The sequence below is a fragment of the Astatotilapia calliptera genome, chromosome 16 (assembly GCF_964374335.1).
Source record: "Astatotilapia calliptera chromosome 16, fAstCal68.1, whole genome shotgun sequence".
NCBI classification, from domain to species: Eukaryota; Metazoa; Chordata; class Actinopteri; order Cichliformes; family Cichlidae; genus Astatotilapia; species Astatotilapia calliptera.
In genome coordinates this window covers 18,754,954-18,782,511 of record NC_137437.1, presented here as the reverse complement: position 1 = coordinate 18,782,511, position 27,558 = coordinate 18,754,954, and the positions used below count along the sequence as shown (strand labels likewise).

General features: G+C 39.9%; 1 protein-coding gene and 1 long non-coding RNA gene across 8 annotated transcripts; one reads left to right on the top strand and one right to left on the bottom strand.

The window, feature by feature from the left end:
• Nucleotides 1–1,000: 1,000 nt before the first annotated feature.
• mid1 (midline 1) lies at nt 1,001–27,230 on the bottom strand. Of its 7 annotated transcripts, none has more exons than XM_026143750.2 (11): nt 27,125–27,230; nt 12,423–13,144; nt 11,157–11,216; nt 7,254–7,349; nt 6,701–6,808; nt 4,299–4,447; nt 4,075–4,202; nt 3,309–3,452; nt 2,598–2,759; nt 2,300–2,507; nt 1,001–2,023 (listed from the first exon to the last, which is right to left on the bottom strand). In XM_026143750.2, exons 2-11 carry the CDS (start codon nt 13,086–13,088, stop codon nt 1,675–1,677), a joined length of 2,070 nt encoding a protein of 689 aa, XP_025999535.1. In that variant the 5' UTR covers nt 13,089–13,144; nt 27,125–27,230; the 3' UTR covers nt 1,001–1,674. The 7 variants fall into 7 exon arrangements, with proteins under 7 accessions (XP_025999535.1, XP_025999539.1, XP_025999536.1 ...); XM_026143754.2 differs by lacking the exon at nt 27,125–27,230 and adding an exon at nt 23,358–23,498; XM_026143751.2 differs by lacking the exon at nt 27,125–27,230 and adding an exon at nt 20,405–20,578.
• Nucleotides 9,193–9,594, top strand: LOC145421105 (uncharacterized). Its single transcript, XR_013902393.1, has 2 exons — nt 9,193–9,281; nt 9,366–9,594. It is a non-coding gene; the product is annotated as an uncharacterized LOC145421105 (long non-coding RNA).
• Nucleotides 27,231–27,558: the final 328 nt, after the last annotated feature.

Here is a 27,558-nt window from a genome sequence, read left to right as displayed (position 1 = left end):
TTTTTTTAATCAGTAGAAAAAAACTGTCCTTAAGTTAAATGTTACTATTTAACAGGAAGGAACTTTAATACCACTGTTTATTTTACAGCTAACAAATCTACTGACAAATTTCAATAATTAATTTTAATTTAACGATTTATTTTTTAATTGAGGAGGTGAAGTGACAACTGGCAATGTGTAGCATTTAGTATACTTCTGGTTGACTAGATCCTCTTCACAAATAGCTTCAAGTATTTCTTCCCACGCAAAAAATGAACACATCACAAAATCAAGCTCTGGTGACATTACATGGAGGAGGTAGTGCTCACTTATTATGGCTTTGTCTGCAGGGTGTCTCATGGGGAGGTCACAGAGAGTTCAGATCTTCTTTTTTTTTTTTTTTCTTTTTTTGCTCTTGTACTTTGTTGAAAGGAAACGCTGCAGAATTCAAGCCACGCTACTCCAATACAAAACGAAATGTCAGAGCAAATCTTGTCAAAAATTGTGTTGTGGCTCAATGCAGGTTAAAGTCAGTCCTGCAAAGCAACGTTGACACTTTTCTTTATGATGGCTGTGTTATCTTTTCATAAAAAAAAGCATTCCAATGTTAAAATAAAACTCAAAAATAAATGATGGTGCATTGTGTTAAGTTACAATGTACTGTTACTGATGATTAAATGAGGTAGAAAAGCAGATATATTATAGGAGGCACACATTTTACAAAATTGTAAAGAATGGTGCGTTTATATACATATATACATATATGTGTGTGTGTGTGTGTGTGTGTGTGGGGGGGGGTTATCAGTCAGTCAGAAAGAGAGAGAAAAGTCAATGCACAGATTTTTAAAAAATTAATTGTTCTTTTCTTCAAAATTTCTATAGAACTTGCAGTGAATCCTTTGTTGTCAGTTGTTTTTCAGTATGCTATTATCCTGTCCAAATCTGCTTTGGTGACAGCCCTACTGAAACACATTTGTGGATTGCATTATTCATGACACAAGGAGGATAGTCACGCAAATAATCATGCGAAGTCACTTTTATTAGATCTTGTCAGAGAAACTTAAAATGGCATAATTATGATGAAGATCCATTTTAAAACGGCTATAATGAGGAGATGAATATTCCCGAGATGCTAAACTTTACTAGAACATTTTCAGAAATAAATACATAAAAACCCTGAATTGACTGATTTCTTATTAGAATTAAAAAAAAAGTGAAACCGTTCTTAACTATTATTCTTAGATCCTGCATTTACATGTTTTTTTTTTCTTAGAAACATTGACAAGTAATCATTTATATTATAATGACAACTTTATCAAAGTGCTACGACTTAAAAAAGTTCAAAAACACAAAATTTCCAATGGCCTCTAAATCAACCTTCCACAAACATATGAGCCCCCTTAATAGATGTCATTAAAAATTCGCCATTTTCCTTAAAAGTATATTAATAAAAAAGTGTGCAATATGAATGTAAAAAAATGTGGAGCCAGCTAGTGAATTTGGAATTGTCACCAACCAAAAGAGTAATGTACATAAATGTGCAAAGCAAAGAAAACATTTATTAAATAGCTCAGATTAGTTTTGGAAATCTACACCAATGTCACTGTATCCTTTTTTCTTTTTTTCAAAGGTGCACACTATCAAGTCCCTTTCTGGATACAAAAAAGAAAATCCAGGAAAGACGGGGCAGGTTTATCAGTTATTGTAGTCTGTTCCCTCTAAGTGATCGGGGATAGGCAGTCCACTCAGGATTGTTAGGCATCTGTTCCAAACATTGAACACAGGGCAGACTGGCTGAGCAAAGTCAATGTCAAACGTATACAAGTGCTGAGAACCAACAGCGTCATAAAAAGACAGAGATCCAGAATCATAGTCCAACAACACCCCGAGACGCCGCAAGTGGGGCGAGGGCTCGATGGGAATCTCTTTACTGTTGTGACGCACCACCCATGAGTTGTTGCAGCGAGACATTACCCAGGAGGCTGAGTTTTTGCCGACCCACTCGTGTTTCGGCGCTGACTTGTACGCAATTCCTACTGCAAACCTGCGTAACCAATGAGAGGAAATAATTACATTTCATAAATACAGGTTTAGTAGTAACATTCTAAATCTGAAACATCATTCACGCTTACATAAAAACAATACATCTACAGACTTAAGCAGAAATAAGAGCAGACATTCTAACTGTAGCAATGTAGCAAATTTCATGGAAATCTATCCAATGACTAGCGAGCCTATCTTTGTTTAGTCTTGAGTCCAGCCAACCAGGAGTCTGACACTGAACTACCTGTGAGCCATGCTACGAACTTAAATGTTTTACCATGTGCTTCCCCCAATCAGAGCCTCCCAGTAATGGCGCCCACTGTCGATGTAGACATTTCCCGTGACACCGTAGCTGCTGTGGCTGGAGAAGCGGTCCTGACTATGGCTCTTCTTGGACGATGTCTCATCCCTCTCTACTGTCAGGTTGTCATGGGACACCCTCAGCTTCCGGTGAGCAGACTTTGGTTCCAGTTTGAATGGCTGACCTTACAATTTTAAAAAAAGTATTAATTACAATTGTCAAGTATTAATAATTATTTAGTAACACAAGCATTTCTGAACAGCTGCTGACGTACTGTTTGTCTTGAGTTTCCCTGGTTCACTGCTGCGGGTTCCAGCCTGGTTTATTGCTTTCACTATGAAAATGTACTTGGTGCCACACTGGAGTCCGTGCACCGTGTAGTGATTTTGCTTGATGTTTGGTACTATCATCCAGCTATCAGCAGATTTACACAAACCTATAGACAAAGCACAAATTCACCATGAGAATTATTACTAAGTTTAAACTAAGGAGTGAGACAACACAGTATAACAACATGAACTCTTTCAATCTAAGGCTGCTATTTTTAATTCATCAAGTATAGTTGCACTGCTACTCAAGTGTGCTCGAGCGCTGAGGCAGATAAGAATAAATGCTTGATCGAGCATGTTGTGGCTAATTAGGGCGATCAATTCGAGCAGTCTGCTCTTTATTTCAACCTCGAGATAATATCCAGCTTACGATGTGCATCTGGATGTAAATCCAGTCTGACTGTTATTTTCCTTTCCCTTCTGAGATGCAGCAAAAATTACAGTGCATTTTGGAAACATCTCATTACCCACGAGAGCCAGGACAATGCTCTCCACTCCAGCAGCTAAAACACAATATTATGTTTGGATATTGTAGCATACCCCCTCGAACTATTTGAAAATCTTTCTCAGAAATCCTTTTCAAATCCCACCACTATCGTGTTTTCCACCCCAAACATTTGACTGTGGTTCCTTTAGAAAACAACATATGGACTTACTGACAACATTAGATTGGCTGGTGAAGATGGCATACTGTAGCTCGTATGATACAACAGAGAATTCATCATCTGATGTCCAGTGAACCGTGATCGTGTCATATGAAGCTGTACAGAGTTCCTCGCGGATTACTGGTGGATTTGGCGCTTCAAACACAAAACAAAAGGTAAATGTTGCCCAGAGAAAATAATGAAAGCAGTGTTGATTTCATTCTGCACACAACATCAAAATAACAAACAGAGACCAGTGATGGATAAACAGCACCAGCCCTTTGTGTGTATGCACGTGTGTGTTTGTGTGAGTGTCTGCATGTGTCCTTTATTCTGACAAGTGTAATTAATCTATATTGGAGTTCCTCCAGCTATTACAGCTACATCCCCCACGCTGAGTTAAATTCACAGTGCACAACAGGAGCCGTGCATAAACAATCAAACCTGTTTCATTCAGCAGCAAAAAAACTATTGCTGTAAATTATATGAGCTTTTTAGTTTTCTGCCACTCCTTCACAATCACATAGTTTAAATATGAACTCACCGCTGTTATGCTTGCCGAAGCCTGTAATTTTATAAATCCATAATTCACGGATAAGCTGTGGTTCATTTTAAGTGCATCTTTCAATAAAGGAAGCCGGCAAATCGTATGAAAAAGAAAGTTTTGGGGAAACTGATCAGGCGGTACTAAACAAGCAAACAGATTATAGTAATTTACATGGAGGATTCATTTCAAACAATTAAATGCTCTGTGCTTAACATGCGTGGCCAGACTCACCTGTGAGGTAATCTAAGCTTTCTAGCATTTTCTTCTCCCTTGTGAAGTCCAAAGCAAAAGTATCAAATGTGTCATTCAGGTTAATTTCTGGTAACAGGATTTGGGAGGATGCTGTTGCCATAGACACTCTGGTACAAAGAAAATATTAACATTAATATGTGGCGACAGTTTTACACACAGTTTCTATTGTTTGTTCCCGTGTCTGCCTTTCGCTGGTGTCTCACCTCTCGCAGATACTTTTAGCTGTCTGAAGAAAGCGAGCGTGGTCTGTCTCCTTGAGGGTTTGGTCAGCCTGGGTGATGAGCGAGGAGGACCTCTCAATGCACTGCTTGCAGCCGGCTATCTGCTGGGCTAGCTTCCTCAGCCTCACAGACTGGGCAGAAAATAGGATATGCAGACAGATGAATAGCTTAGTAAACTACCAACCGATGCATGACCTATGAGACGGCAACTTATCCAATGTAAAATTGGGTTTCACTTTGCCAATAAGGAAATCCTGCTGGGGAGAAAAAAACTCTGATTTTTCAGTAGTGTCATAGTCACAAGAGTCTGTCCTACAACCTGTTTTATAAGCAATACTTGCATAAGAGGGGTATTCATGAGACATCCTACACAGTATTGTCATAGAAACCAGACCCTTCTAACCCCCCTCTGTGGCTCAATGGCTTAGTGGCTGAAAGCAACCTCACAACCTGTGTCATGAGCCATGAGGTGTGGAAGGAAAGAGGCCCCCTCCAGAGTGGACCATCACAGGAAGCAAGACTCATCTTAGTCTGACACTGAACATGGCACAGCATGCTCCCGCTTCTCTAAGGCGGACAGGGGAAAAGGAAGGGAAACCATTCAAGAGGCATAACACCTCCATATTAAAATTATGGACACCCGCTCCTGATACTGAGGACAAAACAAAGCAATAAACTCTCGTCAGTATAAGTGGCCATCAATATGTTGAAACACAGGTCCACACTGCAGAAGAGAACTGCAATTTGTTTTCTCTTTAGAATCCAAAGTCAGCTTTTCTTTTAACTATTCTATATTGTATTCTTTAACCTTAACATAGCCAAGTAAATTGTTTTTGTGCCTAAATCTTCCTAAACAGTGGCAAAAATATATTTGCTTGTTGCCCTATAATTGTTCACATTAACAGGATAGCAAGCAATTACATTTTAGTTCTTGAAGCATGTCTCTTTGCCACATATGTTTTTTGTTCTTTCCCTGAAGATTCTTCTCAGTCAGTTGCTAAAACAGCTCCACTGTTAGGCAGCTTGACTGAATACTCAATAAGATGTGAAGCAGGAAACAGTAAACATCACGGTAATGTGTGCTACGTTTTACTATTTGTATATTTTTGATAAAAGCTGCTTTTGAAAAGCCAGTGGTGATTGCTGGGGGGCAGGGGAGAGAAGCTACCCGCTGAGAACAACACATTTTCAGGGCCTGCCTTCTGTTTGCATTTACATGGCTAATAGGAACTCTGAAGGGACTTAATAGCTGACCAGTGGTGGCTACAGCACCATCCACGCTTTCTGTGTTCCTTTACTTTCACTTTCCCATAATCCTGTTTCAGTTTTCTTTATTTTTTCTCTACTTTGCAACACAGTGTGAGTTTCAATAAGCCAAACACTTCACAGACTGCTCATTTCTCCATGCATTGCAAATTTGTTAGACTGTAAAAAATTGTTGCTTGCATAGCTGATGTTTAGCTAATGTTCACTTTTTTTTGTTTGTTTTGTTTTATTGATGTCCACGGTTCCTCTTGGCAGGAAAAGTCCCTGCTACTAACAAAGAAAACACTTCTGAGAACCATTATGGTCACCAGAAACCGGAAAAAATGTCATCCTTCCTCCATGAATTATTAGAACTATACAAAAGTTTATGCTGCCTGGAAATCAAACTATGTATCAAGACCTGCTTTTATGTAGTGTAACATGTGTCCAGATGGAGCCAAATGTCACATTTAGAGAACTAACATCAGTACAGATTACAAAGCAGTATGTGTCTGCCCACATTAGCTAACACTGGCCACCAGTCAAATCAGAGGCCTACACTGTGAAAGCCTGATTTTGGCTTATCCAGGTAACTTCAGGGTTACCATGGGTTTGCTTTATGATAAAGGCAGTTCACTTTTTGCCTCTAGAGCTGGTTATATTAAAGATTAGAGATCAGCAGGCATGAAATCATTGCCTACTGACCAATCAGTTCCACTGACCAATCAGTTCTCTGGAAGATAGTATCACCATTCCTGGAAGATCCCTGGGACATCATTAATACAGTAAATCATAGTGTTTTTAATACTAAACTACTGTACAGTGCTTTTTCAATTACAATGCTTTTCCTACTGCTGATTTGTATTAGACAATACATATATGTTTAACTCTTCATATTTTTTTTATCTTCCTTTGTAGACGTTGCATTACATCACTTATGCGTCCTTCGTGCGTTACATACTCTCCCTTTGAGCAGTAGACGTGTGAAGAGTCTTTTTTTTACCCATCATCTGTGATTTGTTATTGCTGTATTCTAATAAGAACAGCAGCCTAGGGTGAAGAAGCAAGGTTATCAACATGGACGAGGTGATAAACAAACAAACAAAAGCTATCGAGATACAAAGTGTGATAAACGGTACCTTGCCCTCCTTTATCTTGGTAGCTATGATTTGTCTTCGCTGCTGTATGATATTAATCAGCAGGTCACACTCTTCCTGCAGCTTGTTTTCTTGTCGCGATGCATTTACCTAGACAAAACAGGGGTACAGGTAACATACATTAGAGCAGAGTTGCAATCAGCTGTCCTTGTTTACACACACACACATACACATATATTCATTTAAAGCACAGTCATTTTGAGATAACTGACATAATGCAGTATCTTAATCCTTTATTTGAAAGGCTTTTCAATGAATCACATGCTATTTACTTTATACATATTTATTTATTTATATCTAGACATAAATAAATTCATATTTAGCTTACACATGCTGTTAAAATACCAAATTTGCAGTCATTTAACAATAATTGTTGAGCTTGTGAGTAATGAGCACTCAGTCTTGTTGACATGATACAATTCCACATTCGGATACAGTAATTCATCACGGTGTTAATAATTTAATGAGTTGTTGCCCACGGATTGCCGGGAAAGCTAAAACCCCCAACCTGAAAGGAACAGACAAATAACCTCACCTCCACATGTTGGCAGGTTTGGATAAGTTTGCCCATCAGACTTTCCAACTCACTGGTCCTCTTGATTAGATTGCTGAGGTTGGAATCCAAGGCTTGCTGCAAAACAAAATTGAAAGGGAACATTTCATTATACACTGCCTCCCCAATCAAACTGTAAACAGCTGAATAAATCCTGGAAGAGAGTTAGGTGAATAGGAACATAAGGACCATATCAAGTGTAATGAGCACGTGAGAGGACACACAAGGTTGCCCCTGGATATGAGTGGCCAGATTTGGGCTCTGATCAGTGTGAGCCCCCCCCCCCCCAAGTCCTAGCTTTGTGCCAAAGATCCCATCATACTGCCCACTGAGGCCATGAAGCTAAGCAGAGCATCTGCCAGTAATTTGGACAACTGAACCCAGGGTGTGCTAATCACCGAGTCAGATCAAAGGGTGATGTTTCGAACTTAAGCTCTTACTATAATCGGGCAGCATGATGATGGTGTCCTGTGACATTACAGAATGTCTAATATTATAAGCATTATTCAGAGGAAGTAAAAGATTAATGCATGATTATATTAAAATGATTTCAATTCAAACAAAACTGTGGTCTTGCAAAACCAAAAGCAGATGGGTGGAGAAGGTTGTAACTTCAAATATGGATGACAGATTTAGACTGCAAACTAAGGATACTGCACACCCATGCTGTAGCCACTTGTCAATTATAGTGTGTTCATGATCTCTATTTTATTCCAAATTGGACCATGATTTACAAATTTCCCATTAGGGAAAAAAAGCAGTTAAAAGTACTTCTATACTAGCATCATTTAAAAAACTGACACCAGACATTAAAATAAAATAAACCTGCATTTCCAGCTAAATCAAATACAAGCAGAACAACGTATTTCAATCTATTATTAAGTCTTCAGCAATACATGTGAATGGATCTGAAATTTTACAGTCAAACAGTTACAAACTGCCTTTGAATTTCACTGTTTGTAACTATAGCACCTGGTTCCTAAAACATTGATTTAAAAGAAATTATTGTAGAGAACCATAAACACTAATCACAAAAATATAACTCTGACTAACATCCCTTTATTCAAAAGGGAAAAAAAGAACCCACAAATACTTTGAGATGAGACCAAACAAGCACAAGAAGCCTGCAAAGATTTAAAGCAAATAGATGGTGGGATAGGCTCTGTCATGTTAGTTCAGTCTCACATTGTGATTTCATAAGGTGTGTGAGTCACTGTACTAAAATAGCAGAGCCTCTGTTTTACTGCTCTTACAAAGATAATTTATTTATATGGAAAAGAAAATGTGATGAAAGCCATTTCAGATGATCCTTTGCAGGTCCAGGTTATGGCGGCTTTGAAACCTCCTAAGTGGTGTACGAAACATAAGATATTCAGCTGATGGTGAATACAGCAAAATACAGTATGACCGTTAAAAACAACAAAGTAAAATCACCTCAGCGAAAATTTTTGCTGTACAGGCATTTTCAATTAAGCTAAAATAACTTCTCTTGCAGCGTGAATATTCTTCACATGTTTAGACAGCTCTGTCTAATGGAGGTCTCTTTCCTAAAATCATTTAAATCTGATGAGAGGAAAGAATAGTGGCTTCCTTTTGTATGGGAAAGCTTCTGGTTCCACACCTTTTCATTGGCTGGCCTCTCTTCCTTCCTCTTAGAGTCCTGAAAGGTCAACGTCAGGACTCAGACTTTTATCCTGTGTCAACATTAGAAATTTTATTCACTGTGCGACTCCTCATCCTGTGAGCAACACAGGCCGTGTTTTGCATTACTTTGCTGGAGAACACCGTAACTGTATTTGTACCATAGTGTGTGTGGTAACTCTGGTGTATACATACATGTGTATAATCTGTGCTGTATTTAAGTAAATGAATCAAAAATAGATGCAATTGTAATAAGTTATCAACTTATACATTTATTAATTACTTTTTGATGAGCTTGTAAGTAGAATCCATTTTTTGCTTTTCATTGTTCACTTTAGTCCTGCCTTGGAAGATTTCCAGAAAAAGCAGGTCAGCTGCCTCTACATCTTAACAGGCTCCATTCATGTGGCAATATGAAATCTTGAATGCTGTTTTTGATTGTTCTTGTTTTAGTTTTAAACCATCTCTTCTCTGCCAAATGTCAAATCAATGCGTACTGCTCCAAGCAACCGAGCCTGCTATGCCTGCGACCAGCCAACCACACCAAAGTGAGTGACCACGCTGGCGAACAAGAATGCCTCTCAGGGCTGGATATTGCTAAAAATTCAACAATGGTTTCCTTCTAAAATGAGAAACAGGCTTTGACACTAAACAGAATAAAGCTTCTTCACCAGCTGTGAAAGTGCTTTCTAAATCAAAATGCAATGGACTTGAACTAGTTTTACTGAAGACATCAAATGTAGTAAGTTAGTAATTAATACAATCATATTTATGTTTGAACAGGTTAACTAGTAGTCTTTATTCTATAACCTTTCAAAAAGAACTTTTCCAACACTGATTGTAATGATGCAGATTTTTTTTCCTCACAAAAAATACCACATTAAATATCAGTTGGTTTGATTTTTATAGAACTTTAAAAGTACCCACATACTGTGTGCGACCGAGCTGTTCTAGTATAAGTTCTCTGATGACAATGTTTGGAAATTTATATCACGAGAACATGCGAGGCGTACGTCAAAGTCAAGAGGTGAAACTAATACCTGCGGAATACATGAGTGCAATCTCTTTTTAATTAGGCGCGCACAAGGTCATAACAGTGAAATGAAGAAAATGTAACTTATCCATTTCCTACTATCACTGAAAATAAATATTTCAGCGCTGTGGTTGAGTATCCCACCGTCACCTCGTTATAGAGTAGTCCTGGGTCTTAATTTCATTTCCTCCTCTTGTTTTCCACGTGTTTACATGGGTTTCTTCCCACGGTTTTAATCTAGCTGGTTTGATCAGCTCAAGCTTTACAACGTCTGCATGACTGTTTCGTATGTTTACATATAAGCTCTGTGATTATCTGGCAAAAAAGGGGGTTTTCCTTAATGCTTCTGCCTTTCCTATGACTTTAATAGGAATGCAGCGATATAAGAAAATATAACATGGATATATAAGATTTATAATTATTTAACTGGGATCATGTCACATAATTAAGGCTGAAACACAGACACGCACACAAAGACGCACATGTGTGCCTTTACAAGTCACAGTATCCCTTTGTCTGGGAATTTGCGAGAAATGTGAGGCACTGTGGCTATAAACATGTGCTTGAAAAAAGCCAACAACTATCAACAAGCAAAGCTGCATGCCACCTGGGTCCTGTCCTATGCCATGAGAAAAAAACTATTTCTCTCTTTGTTGAAAATTGTCATTTCCTCTTTCACTTGGGCTAACAATGCAACTAACAGTGCATGTGCATCAAGGGGGGAAAAAAAGAGTAAACACATGAAATAGTAAAATATGAGATACGGCGATAGGATACCGAAAAAGGTAATTGGTTAATGTTTTTCAAGAGAGAAAATAGACCTTTGCTTATAACAGTCTGCAAGAGGATGAAAATGATTCGGTTCGCCTTAATTCACCCACAATCCTAATGTCTGCAAACATCTGCAGGATTTTATTCTCATTAAAAGGGAAGTAACAATGTCACAGCACACATTAACTACTTCGTGAAATAATTAAAACACACCAGGCTCACAATGCTGAGTGCTTTAACTCTAGCATTAATAACCATCCAGGCCATATTGCCATGCCTCATTACTTCATGTTATGCAGACCAGCTGCAACTAGCGTTTCACTTTCATTTCACTGGTCTTGATTTGGTAATCGATCCCTTCAAAAGTTACATTCAGGTCCAGGCAGATCTACGCAGTAAATCTGCCCCGAATGTGTAATTAAAGAAATGATGCTGATCACCTGCTCTGCCTCCTGGAACGAATGATCACGCCCCACACAGAGAAAGCGGCCGGGAGATTTCTGCACAATGACAGCACGATCAAACAAAGGAGAGAGGTTAAGGCTGGTCCTATCTTCCCAATATGTTGCAAAAAGATTGTTTATATCCCACTTCCACTGTGACCAAGCATTGTGAAAGAAAGGAATGGGGACAAAAAAGGCTTTCAGTGCTGCGTGTGATACATAAAACTATCCTTTTGTGAGTCATGCATTAAGGGAGTGTTTTGTGAAAAGAATAAGGGTGCTCTTTTTTTGTTATGCAGCCTATGCCATGCAGACAAACTTTAAGGTGAACTTTAACTGAACTGAAAAGCTTTTTGCAGCCGAGTTTAAGACTTTCCCAAATTAAAACAGTAAATGTTTGATGTTCCCTTGTGTATGGTAACTTTCTTTTTTGTGTTAAAGTTCCATGGAACAACTGGCTTATAGTGGACGATAAAATCATCCTGTTGAGTTTGCGAGTTACTTTATACACCTACCTAAGCTAGTTTTTTTATGATAGAAGCTTATTTGTGAAGAAAAGCCAAACCGCCCTTTTATACTCCAGCAAACAGCATCTTCTTATGTCTTATTCATGTCGGCCCATCTACTGACAATGAGCAGTACTACCTAAAAGTGTGAAAGCAGTCTCTGACTGGCCAAGTGGGAAACAGCTTCAAAGTAAACACATTATCGCTAAGCGTAATTTAGAGAGGAAGTCATTTCGTACAATTATTTATTTCACAATGCCGAATAAAGGAACTTTTGTAGTGTTTGCTAATTCGCTACAGAAAAACTCAACTCTAAACTTGCTTCACAAAAACACCCTTCTATCTCTCTTACTAGAACTGCGAAGTATTATTGCACTTATTCTTGTAAATCATCTGTATTTTTCGAGTAGCAAATCCGTCATGGAGTACTTTCTTGTTGACTGTCTGTTTCAGATAAACGACTTAAAAAATAAATCGATGAGATTTAGTTTCACATTCCTGTAATCAATACTCTTAATTTATCTCTGTGTGTTTGTGCGTTGCCAAAATCGAGCTGTGCAAAAAGCCCACTTAAGTATATCATAATGTGGAAATTCAATATTTTCATTATCAGCTTGCCAACCTGTCATGCTGAGAAGCTGAAAGAGGTTTTTGAAAAATTCAGAAACCGTCTCTCAATTATGTGCTGGTAACATTAGTGAAAAATCTGTTCTCACTGTGTCCTAAATCCCTGAGCTTCTCTAAAATTATTTCTTACCTTGAGTTTGTCATATCGGTCACTGAGGGCTGCGACTTGGTGGTCTCGGTGTCGGCCAACTAGCTTACACAATGCGCAGATCAGCTGCTCGTCCGTCACACAGTACATGTTGACCTTCTCGTCCTCGTGCTCCAGACACATAAGCCCTCGTAGATGTGAGTCAAGCAAGGGCTCGATTAGACGGTGTCCCGTGAAAGGCTTTTTATTTGGATGGGTGGCCTTGAGACACTCCTCGCAGTATGACACCTCGCAGGTGACGCAAGTCTTCACGGCATCCTGTGGAGGGTCCTGTTCGCAGAACTGACACTGGACCCGGTTGCAGGGGGACGTCATGGCTGTGCTGTCAGGGACGGCTCGCTCACGCCGAGTCTCGTTAGGAGAGTTGGGTCCACTTAAAGAAGCTTTCTGGTAGCGGTCGATGATATTCTGCAGAGTGACGTTGCGTTTGAGTCCCTCTAAGCCCCTCTGATTGAGGGTGATGACATAGCGACAGGTGGGGCACTGAAAGGCGCTGATGGACTGAATTGGCTCGCTGGGGGTGCAGTGGGAGACCAGGATTCGGTGGGCGCAATTGAAACAAAGACTGTGAGCGCAGGGTAACAGCAGTGGGTCCTCGAAAAGCTCCAGACAGATTGGGCAGGTCAACTCAGACTCCAGCGTTTCCATTTTCAAGCAAAACAAAGCGGGATGTTCAGCGAAATCCAGGGAAGCTGATCAGCTATCTGTAAAGATGACACAAAAATAAATCAGGAAATGCTAGCAGCAGCGACAAAGGTTAAAAAAATGATAGACTGTTGCTTATTAGTTTCTATCAAGTTATTTTTCTGAGATTAACTGATGGAGAAACAATAGTTAGCTGGAGTCCTAATGTCCACAATCAAATCCAACATATTCTTTGGAAGGAACAATAAAAAACACATTACGCATACCCGATCTAATTACCAGTATTTATGATAATAAAAACAAAGTTATTCATCTCTACTTGAGTTTCAGCATGCACCAGAAATCGACTGAACGTAAAAAACATTAATATTTTATTACATAAATATTTGTAAGAGATATCTGATTATGGAAATGAAGAATACTGGAAAAATAAAACAAGCAAGCAGGAGAATTCTCGGGCAAAAACACGTGTTTGCACATAATACATAAACATGTATCAGCTTTCAGTTTGGTCTGTGTGGCTCAACTGAGAACTTAAAGAATGCAGCAGCAGCTCCTTTTAATTTGGCACAGGAATAGTCTAGCCTGTCTATACTGTAGCCCGTAGGCCAGCAGGCCAGTGAGGACTGACAACTCAGCCAAGCAGAAGTGTATTGGCCTGCTTGCTGATGGCTGGGGCTACACACCATCACAGACACTAAGCCTTTGTTCCCGGCCAGTCAGACACCCCAGCTGCGAGTGGACACACTGTGCTCACAGCGTCTTTCTATGTGAACTCTCTACCTCCACTCATTATGTGTGAAGAAGGCAAAAGCTCATTATCAGGACAGTCGAGCACAAGTAGCCTTTTGAAGTTATGAGGATACAGCAATTACCTATGAGCTACAAACCTGGGTTTGTTCTTTCTATTCTATTCAAATCCTCGCAGACATTCAGCGATCCCACTGTACTGCACAAGAAAAGAAGCAATTGTTGCACGTGTCTCTTGTGACTCTGATGCATCTGCGGGCCTTTGTTTCAGTGCTATTTTGTTCTTTAAAGGCAAAGCAGCAAATGTAGGTGCCTAGAAATTGAGAATCAAGGGATACCGCTCCATTGTCCAAACCCCTCTGGTGTGAACAAAATATGCTTTCAGGAACAAATGTTATTTAATAACAATACTATATTATGTTAACTTTACAGATGATACGAAGTCATTTTTGCATTGTACTAAAGCAAATAAACCTCTACAGGGTAACAACATGATAGTAAAACATGGTAAAAAAACAACAACTTCTTGTTCAAAATTTCATCCACTTGTTAGATTTTCCGCAGCAAGAGAAAAGACAAAATCACACATTATATTTTTTTTAGCAAAGCAACTGGATAAACATAATGCTTTTGCGAGTTGTTATTTTCAATAGGATGCCCTAAATACAAACTAAATAAAGGGCTTTGTGTGACAAACACAAAGCAAAAAGACACTTATCCTCTGATGTCATCGCTTATGGTATAAAATATCCACACATTATAAAAAGCTTGTAAAACAACACTGTGGCAAAGAGCCCTTGCAAAGTGCGTTACAGCCCCAAGTACATTACGCACTCCTGAAAGTGCTCCCATTCATACACAGTTTACTTTACCCACCGATGGATTTCGCCCCACTTTGTACTGCCGAGACATTTTTGCTGAAGGAGAACTTCTGACTCGAATCATGAAAATATCTTTATACCACAAAATGCACCAGTCATTAACTCCAGCATGCTTGTAGAGATATGCATCCAGATGGCACAAGTTTTCAGAGCCCCATAAGTCCTGCAGCAGAGCTGTCATTAAGCAAGTGATTGAGCAAGAGGTAGCAAGCACAACAGGAAAAGTTGCCCGACAATTCCAGGAAAGCCAGCTCCACCTACAGCTGGAGCTCAGGCCAGTACTGGAAGAAGAGAGAGAGAGAGAGAGAGAGAGAGAGAGCAGGCAACAGCGAGAGAGAGAGAGGGAGAAAGAGAGAGTGCGCGTGTAAGAGAGCGAGAGTCAAAATCAGCAAATAAGCAGAGGCACAGTATCATGTAGAGCCCTAGCTCACATCCTCACAGGCAGGTCAGTGTCCCCTCAGCCCTGCCCATTCAGAAATTCAAAGCGTTCGGATCAGTTTCAGGTTCCCTTGTGTGACTGTACCTCTGCTTCAAGCAGCACAATGCTGAGGTACTTGGCAATTCCACCGGAGACTCAAAAAGAAAGGCTGAAGACACAAACACAGATGAGAAGGAGCCCGGGAGGCAGCGGGACTCATCTGTGATGTGGGGCAGAGGTTTGGGATTCCCGCAGCATCCAGTCAAGAAAATTATGTGGAATCGCTGGTTCACCATCTATCGGAGTCTGTTATCCCTCCTCTCTGAGGCCATTGTTATTTAATATGCAACAAATCTGATGCAATGGATTTTTACAGGCTGCAAAATAACTGTAAAGTTGCTCAGCAAAAAAAATGCTGAGGCACGAAGAATCTGCCATACAATTACAAATAAAGACTGGCACTTTCTAACATTATGTGCTACATTCCAGTCTGTACCAGCTGGCCCTCATGTGGGAATCACTGAGGTACCATCTGCTTACCATGTGCCTCTATTTCCAGACACACCCCTGCTGCGCTCCATTTGAATTCTTCTGTCAATCAAAAGAGTCCCCAGGGTGACTTTTCTCTCTGAGAGACAGGTACACTATAACTATTAAAGGCATGCTACAGTTCGTACAAAGGACTGGGTAGAAGGTACATTGCTTGCGAGATACATATTGGAATGTCACTGGTATTGCCAGGGAATTTGGTGTCTATCATAAGATCGCACAGAGAATTGATCAGTTTGAATAAACAGCGCTTAGGGAAACCAGGAGAAAAATGCACATTGATGACTGAAAAGATTCAAAGTTAAGTTTAAAAAGAACCTCTTTTTTTTTTTTGCTCTTTACCAAAGTATTCACAAGTGTAAGGCAAAATTCTGACTTCTGTTCCCATTTAATGAGAAAAAGGGGAACAGTCAAATTCTGGTACTTACTGTCTGTCTATGGGGCATTGTAACATTGCCTACATAAAATTTCATTACCTTTTGGGACAAGCTGTATTAGGTTATATCACATATCCACACCAATTGGAACATGCATTAATAATGACAGACATTGTATTGATATAATATTGCTATGGGAGTATTCTGGTGTTATGAAGTTACATACTTTGAGACCATAAAGCATTAAATATGAAAACAAATGAGATCCAAAGTTCAGTTCTCTCAACAATAATGGTTAAATAAGATGAGACCTTAAATTTGGAGAGTAATACGACCATACAACCAGAATACTACATAAAACCTTGTACAAAAACATCTGACTCTATACATCACTTTAACAGCTACGTTTGGCAAACTGATTGCTTTTGGATAAGTGCAGCATTTTCAGCTGACAGTTTCTCTTCATACTCTATACTGAGGAAGATGCTTAGGGTATGGTATCCAAAGAATCACAGGTATGGGAAATAAGAAATTAAATGTGTGATTGTCTTTAAACTGAAGTATTAACTGAACATGTGTAATTTTATTTGATTAGGAAGTCGCCTAATGGGTCACTAAGAGATGAAACAATTACAAAGTCTCAGATATGAAGACAATTTCCTGTTCAAGTACTGCCTAATCCCTTTGGTTATGGTCTTTTATCGCCCTTAATGATAGCTCTGAACCCTGTATTCGGAGTCTGAAAGAGTGTGATTGCTCTTTGTCTTCCTTCCTGGGGCACACACCTAACATATTTATCTATAATCCTGTCTTCACAGCGTAGCTGTGACCAATGTGTGGCCTGTTGCTGCTCCCTGAAGCAGCCAGCTCAGCAGCGGCCCACTCTGGCCTAATATGATTTACAGCTGCAGCAGCACAAATCAGCTGATTAGACTGACAAATCTACCTGATGTGCAGCTGCACACATTACTGAGATTAGCTTAATGGGAACTGGCCCTGACCAAGGGCTACAAATGCTGTTATTTAAATGATTACGGAGGACAAGTTAATTACAAATCTAAATATTTCGGCAACTGAATTCAAAACGCATCTGTCAAGCACAACTGCACGGAGAAGAATAACAGCGTTATAAGTTTTGGTGTTGTGGCTGTGCAAACAAAGCTTTAGCTGGAAACCAGGTCCAATTAATGTTAGCAATGGCATTCTCACAGCGTAAGAAATGGAAACGGAGGTGTAGAGGTCAGCTGAAATATGTTCATTCTTCCTGCCTGTCACTTCTCTGCATGTTTACTGACACAGGTCATCCCGGTCAACATCAGAAGTTGCACCAAACTCTCATTTCCTCTCGGCGGCTTGGCAGGTGGCATCAGCGGGGAAACACTGTATCCTTTCCACCACCACAGGAACTTTAGAAAATGTGACTTTCCAAGTATGCAGCTGTGGTTTTGTGACTCAAACGTCCACACAGAAGAAATGTCTCATTCACTTCGGATCTATCTCAATCTGCACGTTTTTGCTGAAATCATAAATAATGTTTAGACCTGCTCTTGTTTACCGTCTGTCCCCTGTGCAAGGACAACCAGTTTGCAGACGTCATTCAACAAGAATGAGTCTAACTGTTGTGGAAAACATTCAAAGAGCGACATCGTGTGGCTGATTTGTGAACTACAGCAAGCACAGTGTCCGGTCTGACGTTGAAATTAAATGGTGACCTATAAATTCCCACCAAAATAAAAAATAACTGCAATCTTAAGAAACGTGTAAAAATTTAATAGTCAGTTAATACTTCTGTTCCCAAAGCGTCCACCACTTTCAGCTCCTTCTCCTAAACTCTAATTATTATACATTATAAAAAGACCTCGTGAGTTACCATGGTGACAGCTTGATATCTATTTGTCACACTAGTGATCAGAAGCAGTGCTCTGGTGGGAAGATGTCTAACATTCCTCCTCAAGTGAATGAGATAAGTTACTTATTAACAGGGGCAACCACAGACTCAAATGCGATAACTCAGCTTCACTCTTCATTAGCTCTGCTCTGTTTTTATGTATGCAGGGCTGATGCAAATGGGCTCACGCATGCACGCACAAACACGCACACACACTATATAAATATATATAGAGATAGATTTTGCAGAGGGAAAATGTCTGTATCCTTTATCTTATCAGCTCCGTAAATGGTATTTTGTAGGTCACGAGGCCACAAGATTGTGGTTGGAAGAGTGGCTTTATCTTCCTCAGTGCTGCAGTGGATCTCTAAGTCTGAGCAAGGGTTGGAAAAAAAAAGGGAAGTGGGAGGAGAGAGAGAGAGAGAGGGAGGGAGAAAAGAAAATAAGGCTAAAAGATATATTCTTTCAGGCAGAGGCCATGTAAAAGTGTGTGTTTTAGGAAATGCTACACTGAATTGCTGCTTTAACACTGGAAATCGACTTTGTCTGCTCCCACTCTCTTTGACGCTTTTTAATTACAAAATCCCTGTTGGCCCTCCAAGTTAGTCATCTTATTCCACAAGTTCTACCCACACTTCATAACATGAAGGAATCTGTGAGCACCACAAGGCCAAACCACCTCAGCTCTTGCACAGATCCTTGCCTACAGGCTTAGAAACATATGACTCATTGTTTTGGTAGAAAAATACAGAGGCACAGAAACACAGTGAACAGAGCTAAGAATGACCCTCTGACTTACCTGCCACATGATTACAGCAATAAACAAGCAGTTAGGCTCTACCAAGCTGATCCACTGCAGCGGTCTGAACTTTAAGCAAAGTCACTCGCCCCCTGAATCTCTGTGAGTTTCTGACACTAACTCTTTCCTTCTAGCCTACTGAAAAAACAGCAGGAAGATCAAAACTTACCACCCTTTTCTCTTCCCTCACTGAGAACTGCACCTATCCCATCTACAAGTAGTGGGCTGCAAATTGTTGAGATAGCCAATCATAAGAAAGGGGCAGGCCTTTCACTGGTTTGGTCTGTCTCTCGGAACTGTTAGAGCATAGGGTGTTACCATAACTCCGGAAAGAGGTTTGCTGTCATCCTCCAATGGATTTTTCCCCCCAAATAGCTGAGCTGCATGCCACAAAAACAACATGCACTGCATTAATAAACAGATTCATTTCAGATTCATTGCATGTTTCGTACGATGAGATTTGCATATAATATAAACCAAAATTTGCAATGCTTTATAGTTAACCCTGCTAAAATTAGTCTAGAATAATGCAGCTTCACGCCTAAGTCACGGTTCAATGGAGCCAAATGGAATAGTGCCTCATGAAACACAGTAATCAATTATTAATCAACTGTTCAGAAAGTACAAGAGCGACACTTTGCAAATGCTATCATGGCTAAGCAGAGGTATATTAATAGACTGTCTGTCATTTATGCCATATAACTATTAAGAATTGCTATCTTCATTATCTCAATGCTGATGAATAACATTGCTCAAGGTAGGAAGGTTACTTTATGTTAGCTTGGAAAACGCTCAGAAGAAAGCTTATTTCTTAAAGCAATAACACCTTTTTTTTCTTTCTTCCTTTTTTTTCTTGTGAACACATTCACTGAAATGGAAACACACAGGAATGTAATGTGGCTGCGACAGCTGACTTAGATATTGTTGAAAGTTTTCTCAGATTGTTGGCATCTGTTCACCAGTCTCACAGAAACGCTTCCAACGCAAACATGTGCTGGCTGACAGGATTGGCATCCAAATAGTGAGACTGATAACATCAAGTTTGATCCGTTTATTAGCACTGAATTCGAGCTTACTTTTGAGGCAGGGCATTACCTGCAACAACCTTGTCAACAACATAAGGTCAGAGTGGTTTTTGTTCTTCTTTTTTTAAATGGCATCCATATAAAGCAGACGTTTATGTTGTGGGGTTAAACCACAATATATAAGGCATGGCTTGGTTTGGATTAACTTTAAGCCAAAACCCCGGAGGAGGAGCAGTGAGATCTTATTTTTCAGTATAAAAAAGGATCAAAAGAAATGTAGGGGAATGACAAAAACACTTAGATTCTTATATATGTTAACTCAAATAATGAGTTGAAATGCATCATAACTGCAGCTGCAGTTAGGTCAGCACCATGTGCAGTGTGGAAGCATGCAATAAAGTGCAAAAATATTTAACTGAGCACCACAGAAAAATTCACTGGGCCATAAAATCACCATTGATGTTTGTTTACATTTTTATATCTACATTTCAAACATGCAGACAAAAAAAATATGCAGAATACCGTATTTAATTTAGCACACTAAAACTCCCTCAAAGCCAAACTCCAAAGTCTAAAAGAAACCTAAACAGCTTTTAAAGTGTCATCCACTGGAAATACAGATCACGCCTTACCTCGCTGTCTGTTACTCAGTCAAGCACACAGTTCACAGCCAGGGTGACAGATGAATACAGAAATAAAGCCCAGGAAGGGATTTTTCTCAAAACACCGGCTTTCCTCAGAAGCCTCCCTTCAGCTCCCACTTTCTGTCTGGGTTCTGCTGCTTCATCTGTCTCACTGCTATCTCTGAAATTCTCTTCACACAGCCTCTTTTTCTCTAATCCTCTATAAAAGAAGCCGAAACTGCTCCAAATGGTTCAACCAGGCGCCGACTTCTCAGGCTTTTCCCTCTTTGTATTATTTTGTTGGCTGGGATCATTAACTTAGTCCCATGAGAACACAAGGAGGTAAATAAGCCCCCTCCTTCCTGTGGGAGGCTGTCAATCACAAATGATGATGAGGCAGTGAAGGGGGTGCTTTTAGCCAACAGGGAAGAACTCCTGATTGGTCACCAGGGAACAGAGGTGCTCTGCATGACAAATGAGAGCTCTGGGATAGATTGAATTGTGAAGATGCTCAGCGAAGTTTACATGCTCTTTTATAATAGACCTTTTGCGTCTTATTCATTCACCTGTCAAAAGAATGTAAAGCCATGGTAATGAATAATCAAAGAGGGCAGCAAATGTCTATTTAATGCAGCTGAATTCAGGAAAATGTAATTTATGTTGTAAACGGCTAACTACTGTCAACACAAATAATCCCAGGATCTTTAAATGACTCTTTGGTACAGTCTGGACACTCAGCGGGGGGACTGCGAGGCAAGTATAAAGCTTCCGTTGCCATGACAGTGTGGCAAGAGCAACGGTGCATCTTGGCGCTCCAGCCAAATGCCACTCTAATCTTTTCACTGGCAAACCTTCAGCTCTCTCTTCACAGCTTGTTTGTTTCTCAGTCAAGCCTACTGCTGTCTGTCACTGTCCAGTTCCTTCCAGCAACCCATGCCAATCTAAAGTCTGCAACGTTTTGTAAGGAGCAAAAATGTGTAAAGACGCTGTTAGCGAGACAACAATACCTGAGAGAGGTCGCTCTCCTCCCGGTGACCATGACTAAATTGAGAAACAAAAGGCAAATTAAGCGGGTGACTCCTATGGCCATGTAACTAACATACTAATGGATGTGAAACTTCACAGGACAAATCAATTTAATACATAAAAAACTACCAAGCGGCATATAAAGATGAAGCTAATATGACTGTCACAAAAACCTAGTGGCATTTTAAGGCCGGTTCCCAAACCAAAGAGCAGAAATAAACACATTTATGGCATCATTTTTAAATAATTCACTTTATGGCTTAAAATTAATGGCAGGGCTGTTCTGGGTGGTACAGCGAGCTAGTACCAATAAGGCTGCTAGCTTGCTGTTAAGCTTTACCTGCGCTAATGTGAGTCACTGAAATTCTTCTTGACTTCTTGTTGCAGTTGGACAAATAATTTGTCCAGTTGGTGATTACAATTAAAATATTTTATTTGTATGTGACTGTGCGACCAGAAAGTCTGTAAAAGGACCTTGCTAAACAAGCTAGCTATTATTTCCTGAGAATTTAGCACTCTTTTAACACTCCTTCCTTACATTCTCTTCTTTCTGGGAGCAGAAAACAATAATAATGCTAAAGTTAAGTCTGGGTGCAAAACACAGCAAAGGTATTCCTCATATCAGTCCTTAGATGCACACGACCTTTTCAATAATTTCCAACAGCAAGAAAATCAGCAGGAAAGTGCTATTGCTCTGAGTACTATATATATATCCACAAATTGTCTGCAGAATAATTAGTTCACTGCTTGCTCTCATATTGAGAATCATATTAGGGCAGTAAAAGGCAATAAAACTCAGGACATTAGAGTCATCCTGACATTTGCGGCCAGTGCTTTTTAAAGATGAAAATGACTTGCTACTTCAGGGTCAGTCTAAAGTCACGCCCTATTCTGAACTGTAATAAACGCGAAGTGGAAAAATGTCTGTTTCTGTTTTACTCATCCCATAAATATAAAACTTGTCTGGGCTGTGGTTTTAACAACTGTCCCCACCTCACCCACTGGAAACCCAATCTGATCCTTGTTAACACACAAATTCTCAGGGGCTTTCAAGTCCAGCAAATTGATCCATATTTATTTTGGTATCTTCTTGTTACTTAGTAGCTCTGCTTTCCACTAAAAGCAGATATAATAAACTGTATAAATCCAAATATTTACCACGGATTATGTCATAATGCATCAACATGACTGAAATATAAACTGGCAGTTTCATTCTATCAAGCTGATATCAAATTGGACTCCAGATGTTTGAGGAGTAACAGAAGCAATTTTGTTTATGCTTTGTTAATGCATTTGTATATGTGACCTTTTGTGAACTGTTTTCTTAGTGTAATCTTACTAGAATTAAAAAAAAGGTCATATTATAGCGCCCATATATTTCCTTATCAATAAATAACAGCATGGCTGGAATAATTATTTAAACAAATGAATATTCATCCTCACTAAATAAGGCCATTTACAGCCTGAGGCAGTTCTCTTGATGATGGCTGGCACATCAAGCTCTATAAATTGGGGGGGGGGAAAGCCCTGAAAAGGGCTAGAAATACCCTCCTGAAAAAGCAGATAAGAAGTTAGAAAAAAATAGGCTGTGAAATTGAATGTTACATAAACTTTGATGAGGGAAAAAACAGGATCTATCCAAGTGAACAAATGAGCAGACATTTTTAAACTGCATCATCATCATCATCATATGTTTCATCTTGGTGTTTATTCTTTCCCAAGTTCAAACCTCTTTCATACCTAACAAAGAAATTCTTAAATATACATTAAACAGAGAATAAAATTTAAGGTGACATTTTGGAACTAGAGGACAGACACCATATGCTCCAAACAATGCTCTGACAATGATGAGAAATGCTCACTAAAGCATCAGGACTAATTAAAGAGTCAGGGTATTTCATTAGCAGCCAAACAGTAACAAGTAAATCTGACTTACATGGTATAGCAGAATAATCTTCAAAAACGCAGAAGTAAGATGCAACTCCCACTGACAGCTCAGCTCTGTTTTTCAGCAGCACATGGGAAATTAAACAAAACATACAGTAGCATCCTGGCTAGTCTCTTTCCACACTCCCTCCCTCATTGGTAAAGCTCTCTACCCTACCCCAACCCCAGCCGTATGCTCATGCAAGCGTAAAACATGTCCAGGAAGCGTCACTTCCACTGGGCTATTTCATGGATACTGTCTCCATTAATGCCTGGGCCCACCAACCCCTCCCCTATTCCGGGGTTGAGCTCTTGCCCCTGGCACCCCACCCTCTCAGCAATGAGACAAAGAGGTAACAAATGGAGAGACAAAGGGGGGTCCACAAACCTAGGGGGACCACATTTTGATGAGTTTCTAACTAAGCAGCCAGGCCTTGAACAGATGGGATCAGTCTCCAGGGCTATCCTGCATGGCTGGCTTTAATACACAGCTATATACATCCTCACAATTGTTAAGGTCTGCTCACTAAATGGCACGCATCACCTCATAGAGCACATGCAAGTGAAAGGCAACACAAAGGAGAATATCTTTACAATGTTATGTTTGCCATTAAGCCTTCAGAAATGACGGTAATTAAAGTCTGAATGTACATGCCCAATTGAGTTAGCGCATGCTTTGGCATCCAGATTGTCCTTTTGAGTGCAAACAGTGATCTAAGCAGCAATAATTATTTTCCTAACTAGGACAGTCCAAAACACTTCTCATTTTGCCAATAAACAATAAGATGAAAGCGTAGACTGCCCCCGCCATGGCAAAGGTTCAACACTTTAATTGCTTTCATCCCCAAGGCATGATGCCCACAACAAAGCAACACACAATCAATCCAAACATCAACCAAATGAACGAGCCCGTTAGTACCAGGCCAATTAACACTCACTGCAGTTTATCTTCAGCTTTCAACGGAGGTGTTATTTTGTGCAATTTAAGCTGGTATCTCAAAGAAAATCTGCACGTCTTCATTTTTAGAGTGTAGGAGGTTTAAGGATATAAACTGTAGAAGATCCAACATCTACATACGCACATTCACTGTGCTTTATGATAGACTGGCAGAACGTATAGAGCCGCTGTGGGCAGTGACCTAGAAATGATTCTTGTCCTCTTAGTTTTCTGCGGCTTCGCTGATGCTACGTTCAGTTATGCCAGCAACAGAATCAATTATCAGCCCTGTTCTGCTCTCTACTATAGTGTATCAAACGAATACATGCTGTGATCCTAAGTGGTGGGACTGAATTTATTATAAAATATTGACATAAACAGGCATATTTTAAGGGATTCCCTACAGAGCATGTCTGTTTAGTGCTTTTAAAGCAACGCTTTTAAGAGACTCTGTTAATGTTTGAATAGTAATAACCTTATTCGGCACGTATAAAGCGTATATTTACTACACTCCACCCTGAAATGATGAGCATGAAGTTTTGAAAATTATGACAAGGGATCAAAAGAAAAAAGTGGAAGAACAAAGGAAACGTTCATATATCATTTACAGAGGAAACTACTTATACTGCGTTGTTCAAAGCCTACTGTGTCTGGTGCTTTCTCATTGAATTGAAACACTGAGGATTTTTTTCCCCCCTTTTTTTTGGAAAAGTAAGGTCATGTTTTATGTTTAGTCCACACCACAGCCCCAAGGCCTGAAAGTCGTGGCTTGTATTTTATTTTATTTTTTTATTTTTCCTGACAAAAATGTATCTTTCTGAAAGAGTGCATGGTGAACGCCTGCTACATTCTTGCTGCTTGGAGGAATCTGTAATTGCTTCCAGCTTCTGAGGGACCCACTAAAACTAGTGTCACGTCTTTATCATTATACTCTCACTGACAACACTGGAGTTATCTTATCAAAGATAGTGAAGCATTGAGCTAAATACCCCCACAAACACAAGAGGCAGCAATTAAAGACAGTACTTATCCAACACAGGAAGGAATAAAAGTGTACCGTCTACTCTCCAGTGAAGAGGTTTAACACTTATCTGTTCTCCAGTTCTCCGTTAGAGAAACAAAGACACAGTGCCACTGTGCTCAAACATCCTACGCCAGGATATGCTTGAGGAGCTCTGAACATCTGTTTTGGTGCACTGTGTTCATGCGTTCATAGAGACTGTTGGAGCCAAAAGCAGAAGTGCAGCTGTTGTGATCTGGGTCAGCTGCGTCTGAGCTGAGCGATGTTTTCAACACACTATCTTTGCGGGTTAAATTAAATTTTGACACTACCGTCGCCGTTTCATTTAGCACTGACCATGATAACCGCCGTCGTGTAGAGAACGTACACATAACAGTCTGTCACTGAGGTGTTACTGCTCCGCTGTATATGTTGGCTTGGTGCGGCCCTACAAAAAACCTTCACTTACACTCCATCTACATGTCAACAAAACATTCCTTCGAGACAGTTTAGGACACATTACTCAACCCTGGCCTGTGAAGCACATTCTTCAAGGTTTTAAACTGGATGAACATTTGCAGAGGTATCACTGATAGAGGGATATGCTTCAGCTGCACTGTGCAGCGAGTCCAAACACATGCATGCGCACACATTACAATCACACGGGCCCCATTTCCCCACAAGACCCCATTCCCATTTACAGTTATTGGCTCTGACAATGAGAGTGACCTAGCATCAGCTCTCGCTCTGTCACAACAACGAGGCGCAGAGAATTCACAGCTGATGGAGTTGGCACTGCTGAGCCGATGGAGACTGTTTTGTTTATCATTTGGAGTGAGGACTGACGAAATAGAGCTATATAATGAAGGCAAGAGGGAGTTTTAAAACATATATTAAAATCAGCAGACATCCAAAGCACTCAGGGGAATAATAATACATTCAAGCTATCTTCTTCTGTGTCTTTATAATATGATTATTATTCAATACCTCAGGCACAAAAGATTGATGTTAAGAAATAGTTCGGTCGCTTAAAACTGTAGCAAGCAGGGTGTTTCAGAGAAAAAACAGATCCAGATGCTTGCATGTAGGAAAGTACTAAAATCCTAAATGAATTCACCAGAGTTCCCTATCCGCAGTTATTTGGCACAATTGCACATTCTGGTCTGTCTGAAACAACATGGCATTGCTTCACTTCCCACCAAAATAAAAGTTTGAGGGAGGGAAATGCCTCTCGTCGAAACTTATGAGCGATCCAGGAAAAATACACAAAACTGCACAAAACCTTAGCACCACATTTCTTCCTGTGAATAGCAAAAGATTTATTTATTTATTTTTGCCAGCTGAATAATTTACCAACAGTTGTTTTGTTCAGTTCTCAGCAGATTTGATGCATGTGCACGCATGAGTGAACTTCATATTAAGACAACATATCTGGCCTCCCTCCCTTTTAAATTAACTTTTATGTTGAGAAGCACAAACAACCCACACTTTTAGTGTCTTACGTCTTCTTCTTATGCAAACCTGTTTGTGCAATCCTGTGCATCCATGCGTGTATTCTCCTTCACTGTGCAGACTGCAGTGTGTAAGTTTCTTATGTAGACTATAGCAGATTCCAAGGAACAGCTGAAAAAATTGCCAGAAACCTTTTACGAAAGGATAAAGGCCCCAACTTTCACCCTTTGTGACTTAGCACAGTGCTAGTCAATTTCCCTGCTGTTCAGTTTGAGGTGATTAGCACTGGTCATGCAATTAAAAACAAAACAAAATCTAAAGTCAAGACTCAGCACTAATTAAAGTCGCTTGATCCAGTCCCACTAAGTGTTTCTTTAACAGATCTTACCTGCTTCCCCATGGCTGCAGTGGTATGTGTCTCTGTCTGGTGAATAAATATTAGGCTAAAACTGAGTGTTACTGTCAGGCAGCTGGTACTTCCCCTGAGGTAAAACAGGAGACAGAAGGCTGAAGGTGTTCTGTCTGCATGTATACTCCCCTTCATTTGGGGTGTGTACCTACACATACCTCACTGACACTCACTCTGCTTCTCATCTGCTGTACAGGTTTGCACAGGAGCACGGAAAGCTCCTGAGAAGAAACTTAACCCTTTGATGAGTTGGCATTAAAGACACTGATTATCTTGAAAATCCAACCTAACCCAAAAGCTTGTGGACTCTATTCTTGGTCCATTAAGATAGTGGCAATGATATTAATGGCCGTTAATGAGTAGCATTCCAGCTTTCAAAAACAGAGTGTAAAGGGTGACCAGATATAGTGTAA

Coding starts and splice junctions, on each gene's coding strand:
- mid1 (XM_026143750.2), bottom strand. CDS start 13,088: ATGGAAACGCTGGAGTCTGAGTTGACCTGCCCAATCTGTCTGGAGCTT. Junction 4,448..6,700: donor CCAAGATAAAGGAGGGCAAG/GTACCGTTTATC, acceptor TTTTCTGCCCAG/TCTGTGAGGCTGAGGAAGCT. Junction 2,508..2,597: donor AGGGAAACTCAAGACAAACA/GTACGTCAGCAG, acceptor TAAAATTGTAAG/GTCAGCCATTCAAACTGGAA.